The 8,130-nt window shown below is 38.9% G+C and overlaps 1 protein-coding gene across 1 annotated transcript in view; it reads right to left on the reverse strand.

Moving 5' to 3' along the window:
* LOC119795163 (2-lysophosphatidate phosphatase PLPPR4-like) overlaps positions 1-1,060 on the reverse strand; it is a 52,038-nt gene extending 50,978 nt beyond the window's left edge. The window contains exon 1 of the mRNA XM_038303014.1: positions 570-1,060. Coding sequence (XP_038158942.1) covers positions 570-653 — 84 coding nt within the window. The 5' untranslated portion in view covers positions 654-1,060. The remainder of the gene's footprint in view (positions 1-569) is intronic.
* Positions 1,061-8,130: the final 7,070 nt, after the last annotated feature.

The raw sequence follows: 8,130 nt of genomic DNA on the forward strand, positions 1-8,130 counted from the left end.
TGGCTAAACTTTTTACTCTGAGCTTAAATGTCCAACAGAGGTGATTAAATGGTTATAAGCCTGAAACTGTATTAATGCAGCCTAGAATTGGGGATGTGTTTTCGCCCTTTCACTGTCAAATGCTTTACAAATGAAAGAAAAACAGTTGAAAGAATTTGCCTGAACAATGGCTGCCTCACAAAACTCAAATGCTGGATGAATAACAATATCCTGCAAAAGACTCCTACGTCACTTTCAGACAAAAAAAGAGAGCAAACAGGAAAGAGAGCAATTAATACAGTGAGTGTGAAACTTCCAACCTGCATCGCAGCTTTTGCACAGTGGGGGATGGGTGTGAGTCTGAGCCTCCCTGAACAGCCACAGCTGCGTGGTCATGATGAGAGAGATGGATGGATGGATGGATGGATGGATGGATGGATGGATGGATGGATGGATGGATGGATGGATGGATGGATGGATGGATGGATGGATGGATGGATGGATGGATGGATGGATGGATGGATGATAGATAGATAGATAGATAGATAGATAGATAGATAGATAGATAGATAGATAGATAGAAAGATTACCTCGACAAAATAAAAGCAGGGCAGCAGAGTGACGCTGTCCTTGGTCTTCTTCCCCGCTTTCAGCCGCTCCTTAGCGCTGGACATAATGAGCGGCCGGGGGTCTCCCACGGTAGCGGGAGACAGTGAACTGTACTTGATTCTCGTCCCAATTTTGACGAAATTCGTGACAAATCCCTGCTGGCACACCTCAAGACCTGCTGAAATGAAAGCCCTACAGACAAACCTCCTTCATTTGACAGAGTGAATAGGAGGATGAAGGATCGCTGCTTAAGGACGATATCATCTCGGACTGTGGGACTCACAGTCCTATATATATCCGCTGCTGCACCGATTCTTCAATTTTTGTCTTTAATTAAAAACGAAATCATGTCACTTCGTCCACCAATCATATCCAGTCCGTGTGCTTTCAGTAAAGTCAAAACAAAAACCGTTCATTCAGTCATAAAGCTTCTCCTCCGGCAGAGATGCTGCGCCGCTTCCGCTCTGCTGCAGCAGGTGGACAGCGCTACCAACCAAAACAAGTCACACATCCTGTCCGGATTTCAAAATAAGCTTATACTCCCTCATCTTTACTAGACTGAGAGCAGACAGGGCCGGCGATTGCTACAGGCGAGCTAGGCAATTGCCTAGGGCGACAAATGTGTTGGGGGCGCCCTCTAGCGTCGCCCTTAGGCTTACTTCCCATTAATCATAGAATTAGAAAAAAAAGCGAATTAAACCGGTTATGAAGCGTTCGTCAGTTTGACTTAACCTTACGTATATATAAATAGCAAAATATGAACAAATAAATATACCACCGTTTTTTTTTATTTATTTTTTCACATTTAAGAGAAAATCGCAAAAGATTCTGATCACTTTTCAAGCGCCCTCCAACCCGGAAGTCGTGACGTCAATCACTGCAGCATGTACACCAATATTTTGGAATGAAATTGTAAGCAAACAGATATTAAAAGTAAAACAAGTGAGGTCTGGCAGTTAACTTAGCTCGCGACTCGAGGATGGCTGAACGGAAAAGACTCCTCCTCCTGCCGCACCACAGTCGGGCCCGTCTTCATCATCCACTCAGAGTACCACTGGTGAGCGCACACAGACTTTGTAGCTTGTCCGGTCAGTTAAAAATATTAATTGTGAAATCCGTGTTGTAATCGGAAGCATACAAGCTAGTTAGCTTGAAAAGTAAATAAAGTTTCAGACGTGCTGCGTAATGATGCGTTCAGATTGGCTCAGTAAAACAACAATTAGGTTATCATGATGCGTTCAAGTGTAACGTAAAGAAAACGGGAAATTTTGTTTTTGGCGAGAAACATGAGTAATACAGTTGTATATTGCTCTATATATAATTAAACTACTGATGCCAACATTTATTAAAAATTACATTTAATTTAAAATACAATTATTTATTTGTTAAATATTTTCCTAATCACTAAAAACATGATGAAAAGTGACAGTAGACAATACATTAACCAACAATTGTGAAAATATATTCTAGTTAGTTTTATGTCATTTCGAAGTGGCCTATTACTTTAGCCATGTTTATTGAAGGCTAGAAACGTTTTTGTTATGCTCACTTGTTAAGCAATAGAAGCAATACCAGTTCTGTTAAAAAAAATTTGTTGCATCGTCTTTCCACCAAATAACAGAAAAGTATCGATAGTGGTATCGATAAAGATTCGGATCGATAAGGAGTATCGATAAAGGTATTGATATCATTAAATATTAACGATCCCCATCCCTAATGTTGACATCATTTTTTTCTCAGTATATATGCAGCAGAATTATGTGCTATATTATTAGCTTGAGAATGGGTAGAAGATACTAATATAAATAAAATATTTTGTAGTGATTATCTGCATTGAGTATTCAAAAGGGATGTACAAATAATCATCAAAATATATGAAGTTATGGCTGTTCATCATAGAATATGTGAACAAAAAAAAAAAAACAACAACTTCAAACTTAATTTTGTAATGGTATTCATAAAAGCACTTTTGTTTGTAGAGGGTTAATCCTTTCTCTAATCACTAATCAATGTCTGAAATCAGGGTAAATATACCTGATATATTTTATTTAGAGGAAAATTTTGTTTATCTCATTTCTATTTATGTTCAAATGATTTAATTGAACTGGAACAGAAAATTAAATTTAATGTTTATCAATTACTTTTTTATGTAGTCCTTGGTTGAAGGATTTCTTAAATTTATTATTTTTTATTGTTATTTGGTAATTTCTGAAATTGATTTATTTAATATTTTTTTAATGTGTGTTAAATTTGTTAATCGTCTGAAATAAATTCATTCAATGATTCAATCCAGTTTTTTAGTTATACTTTACCTAAGTGTCCTTACAGATGGTTAAAAGTGTTTTTGCACAGTCCTAACTTTGAGTGTGTAATAAATTATTTAAAATAATAAAAAAGAAAAGGTACTGAAACCTATTCTGGTATTTGTCTATGCATCACTCCATGCTAAGTTACAGTTTTTTCTGAATGCTTAAACACAACCTTGATTCTTATAGCACAATTTCTAAAACTATTAATACTTATAGCAAATCCACTCACTGAGTTCACAAAACTAAAAGAACACTGCTTTGCACTCAATTTGCAATTTTGTAACACACACTTTGCACAACTGTAGGCACAATTCACCGCACAGCACTCTTTGTGGAACTGTAAACACAACTCAATGAAGCACTAAACAGATGCTGAAAACAGTACTGGTATTTTGCACGGCAAAAGTGAGGGGGGGGGCGCAAAACTCAATCTCGCCTAGGGCAACCAAAGGGCTAGAACCGGCCCTGAGAGCAGAGTAAAGGGTATGGAATGATTCACAAATTTTAAAAAAAATTTCAAGCTGTCCTAAATGTTGCGCACAATCACAATTAGTTTTACAAACAGGACTCTAACATTGCACTGAAAATATAATTTGTAAATTGTCCGCGAGTACAAAACGATCTCTGCTCGCTTACAAAACAGCCTCTCCTCTCGTACGAAACAATTCTTCACACTCCGCGGTAAGTGCTATGGAAGCAAATCGTTACCATATTTCAAATGAAAAAGCATTTTCAGAAAGGCTTTTTCATTTTAAGAATGTGGCTGCATTGTTTGACTCATAAATGAAATTAGTAATCAATCATCCTGTTTGCATTTTCATTTTCTTCTTTAACACTGCTCATCCTTTTAATTAAAGTGAAAAAGAAATTTGAAATTTATTTTTCAAAATGTACCCCAACAAATACATACCAAAACTCAATTTGAAATGTAAAATTTGAAAATGAATAGCATTTTCAGAAATGCTTTTTCCTTTTAAGAATGTGGCTGCATTATTTGACTCATAAATGAAGTGATTAATCAATCATCCTATTTGCATTTGCCTTTTTTTTGTAATATATATATATATATATATATAATATATATATATATATATATATTAACATAATAATATTATATATATATATATATATATATATATATATATATATATATATATATATATATATATATATATATATATATATATATATATATATATATATATATATAAATGGAACGCCACAGATAGCTGTCATAGTGTACAGGAACATCTGCCATGAGTATGGGCTGGAAGTCCCAAGATCAAAGTGGAAGACACCTCCTAAGGTAGTTGAGAATGACCGAGCTAAGATCCTATGGGACTTCAAGATCCAGACTGACAAACAGGTGATGGCTAACCTACCAGACATCGTGTTGATCGACAAACAGCAGAAGAAGGCAGTAGTGAAAGATGTGGCAATCCCAAGCGACAGCAACATCAAGGAGAAAGAACACGAGAAGCTTGAGAAATACCAAGGGCTGAAAGAGGAGCTAGAAAAGATGTGGAAAGTAAGAGCAGCAGTGGTGCCAGTGGTAATTGGAGCACTGGGGGTTCTGACCCCCAAACTGGGAGAGTGGCTACAGCAGATTCCAGGTAAAACATCAGAGGTCTCTGTCCAGAAGAGCACAGTCCTAGGAACAGCTAAGCTACTGCGCAGAACCCTCAAACTCCCAGGCTTTGTCCACTTTTTCCACCAGAGGGCGCACGAGATCTCCTGGCGGCATGAGCTGACTGCAACACCTGTCTTCCATCTGCTCATCAGGAAGCCCTATTTAAGGAGGAGGAGGCTAACACTTCCCTGCCAGAGTGTTTGCCAGTAATGGTAGAGCTAGACCTGAGCCAAACAACCAGACATGAATCTCTGACTTTTGTGAACCTGCCTGACCCTGTTTCTCTCTGCCTCACAGATTGAGTCCTGTCTGAAGACCTGAAATCCTGGAGAGTGATCTCTGTCTGGAATCTGCCTGCCTGCACTCAGTTAAGCCTCTGCCTTTGCCCTCAGCCCTCTGCCTGCCGACTAGCCTCTGGACCCTCAAGGTTCCCCCCCTGCAGCTCCGCTCCACCCTTGAGCAGGTATTAACTTCAACATCAGAAAACCTGCAGTTAACCTGGATCAACACTAACCTCTCTGTCCTCCTCAGTGGTGTTCCCCTCGTGACCAGTCTGCCGAACCAATGACCAGTTCATACTCATTGTATATTTTGTAAATAAACCTTTGAAATGTTTCCCTGTCTCACGAGTGTTTCTGCAATTCAATTCAATTCAGTTTATTTATATAGCGCCAAATTCACAACACATGTCATCTCAAGGCACTTTACAGTTCAACCAGATCATACAGTCAAATTGATACAAAGTTTTCTATCTAAGGAAAACCAGTTGATTGCATTGACTCAAATACAATCCCTCACACTAAGCATACTTGTAGCAACAGTGGAGAGGAAAAACTCCCTTTTAACAGGAAGAAACCTCCAGCAGAACCAGGCTCAGTGTGAGCGGCCATCTGCTGAGGCCGACTGGGGTTCAAGGAGACAGAAGCAGAGATACAAAAAGCAGCTGTAAAAGGCGGCCCCGTCCAGGAAACACACAGCCAGGCAGACAAGCTCCAAGGCAGCTCCCATGCCAGAGGACGAAGAGAACACATCCACTCAGTCACGGTCAGAGAAACAGGACCACACTGGAAAACAGGCCGATCTCCAACATCTATAAACAAGGGTGTTGATGGAAGCAGCACAGCTGATGTTTCTCTCCAGGATGACGTCACAGCCAAACAGGAACAGACGAGGCAAAGCTACTCTGAGGAAAAGCAGAGAGAGCAGAAGATTAGAGATTGAACAGATTCTGCAGAATAGGAGAACAGAGAGAGAATGAAGCAGAATGATGAAATGGGGGTCCCTATGTCCTCCAAAAGTCTAAGCCTATAGCAGCATAACTATAGAGATAGCTCAGGATAACCTGAGCCACTCTAACTAGAAGCTTTATCAAAAAGGAAAGTTTTAAGCCTAGCCTTAAAGGTAGACAGGGTGTCTGCCTCACGGACTAAAACTGGTAGTTGGTTCCACAGGAGAGGAGCCTGATAACTAAAAGATCTGCCTCCCATTCTACTTTTAGAAATTCTATGAACCACTAGTAAACCTGCAGATTGAGAGCGAAGTGCTCTGTTAGGAACATAAGGAACAATCAGATCTCTGATATCAGATGGAGCTTGGCCATTTAAGGCTTTATATGTGAGAAGGAGGATTTTAAATTCTATTCTGGATTTAACAGGAAGTCAATGAAGAGAAGCCAGGATAGGAGAGATATGATCTCTCTTTTTAATTTTAATCAGAACTCTGGCTGCAGCATTTTGGATCAGCTGAAGGCTTTTAACTACAGTTTGTGGACTTCCTGATAGTAAAGAATTACAATAGTCCAGCCTTGAAGTAACAAATGCATGGACTAGTTTCTCAGCATCACCCCTGGACAGGAGATTTCTAATTTTTGCAATGTTCCTCAGATGAAAGAAGGAAATTCTAGAAACCTCTTTGATATGGGATTTAAATGACAGGTCCTGATCAAAAACAACACCAAGATTTTTTACTTTATTATCTGAAATCAGTTTAATCCCATCCAAATGAAGTGACTGGCTAATCAGTTTCTTTTTCAGAGACTCTGGTCCAAAGACTATAACTTCTGTTTTGTCTGCATTCAGAAGCAGAAAGTTAAGAGTCATTCGGGTTTTTATGTCTTCAAGACATGCCTGTAATCTATGTAATGGGTTAGCTTCATCTGGATTATAGACAGATATAGCTGGGTATCATCAGCATAACAGTGGAAATTAATCCCATGCTGTCTAATAATTCTACCGATTGGGAGCATGTATAAAGTAAAGAGAATTGGTCCTAACACTGATCCCTGTAGTACTCCACACGTAACCTTTGAGCATGTGGAAGATCTATCATTAACATGAACAAACTGAATTCGATCAGATAGATAAGATTTAAACCAGTCTAGTGCTGTTCCTTTAATTCCAACAAAATATTCAAGTCTTTCTAAAAGAATATTATGGTCAACTGTATCAAATGCAGCACTGAGATCCAACAGGACGAGCACAGATACAAGTCCATTATCTGAGGCCATGAGAATATCATTAGTGACTTTCACCAGAGCTGTTTCAGTGCTATGATGAGCTCTAAAGCCAGACTGAAACTCTTCAAAAAGTTCATTATGGTGTAAGTGATCGCAAACTTGTTTGGCAACTACTTTCTCAAGAATTTTGGATAAGAAAGGAAGATTGGATATAGGTCTATAATTAACCAAGTCATCTGGGTCAAGAGACGGTTTCTTAAGCAGAGGTTTAATTACAGCAACCTTAAAAGCTTTAGGTACATATCCCTGTAACAGAGATAGATTAATCACATCTAAAATGGAGGAGGAGATCAAAGGGAATACCTCCTTAAATAACCTGGTTGGAACTGGATCTAACATACAAGTTGAAGGCTTAGATGAAGACAATAATTTTGCTAATTCAGAAAGTTCAACTGGATCAAAGCAGTCTAAACCCGGTTCAGATTCCATGACTACCTCAGGTACAATCGCGGATAGAGGAGTGCTTATGATCTTATTTTTAATAAGATCAATCCTATTTATAAAGAATCCCATAAAATCATTGCTGCTAAGAGCAGGTGGAATGGACGGTTCAACAGAGCTATGGCTCTGGGTGAGTTTGGCAACTGTATTAAAAAGAAATCTAGGATTATTCTTATTCTCCTCTATTAATGAGGAGAAGTATGCTGCTCTTGCTTTACAAAGGGTCCTCTTGTACAGCAGTAAACCATTTTTCCAGACTAGGAAGGACTCCCGCAGGCCTGTGGAGCGATATTTTCTCTCCAGTTTCCTAGCATTTTGCTTCAAAGTACGCAGCTCTGCATTAAACCAAGGAGCAAGCTTTTTATTTTTAACGGTTTTCATTTTCAAAGGAGCTGCGTTGTCTAAGGCAGTATGCAGAGAACTAGCAACCCCATCAACAAAATCATCAACCTGTGAAGGGGAATAAGCTATGCTTTTGCACTCTGCAGCCCTGCTCAGCGACACAGAGGAGAGAGAAAGTGAAACGGAATCTTTACAATTTATAACTGCACTATCTGATAAAGATCTACTAAAATTGAACCTTCCTTTGGGGGAGGCGAACTCTGTTAAAGTAATCCTGAAGGTTATTAGAAAGTGGTCAGAGAGGA

The sequence above is a fragment of the Cyprinodon tularosa genome, unplaced genomic scaffold, assembly GCF_016077235.1.
Source record: "Cyprinodon tularosa strain WSP-4 unplaced genomic scaffold, ASM1607723v1 ctg501, whole genome shotgun sequence".
Taxonomy (NCBI): Eukaryota; Metazoa; Chordata; class Actinopteri; order Cyprinodontiformes; family Cyprinodontidae; genus Cyprinodon; species Cyprinodon tularosa.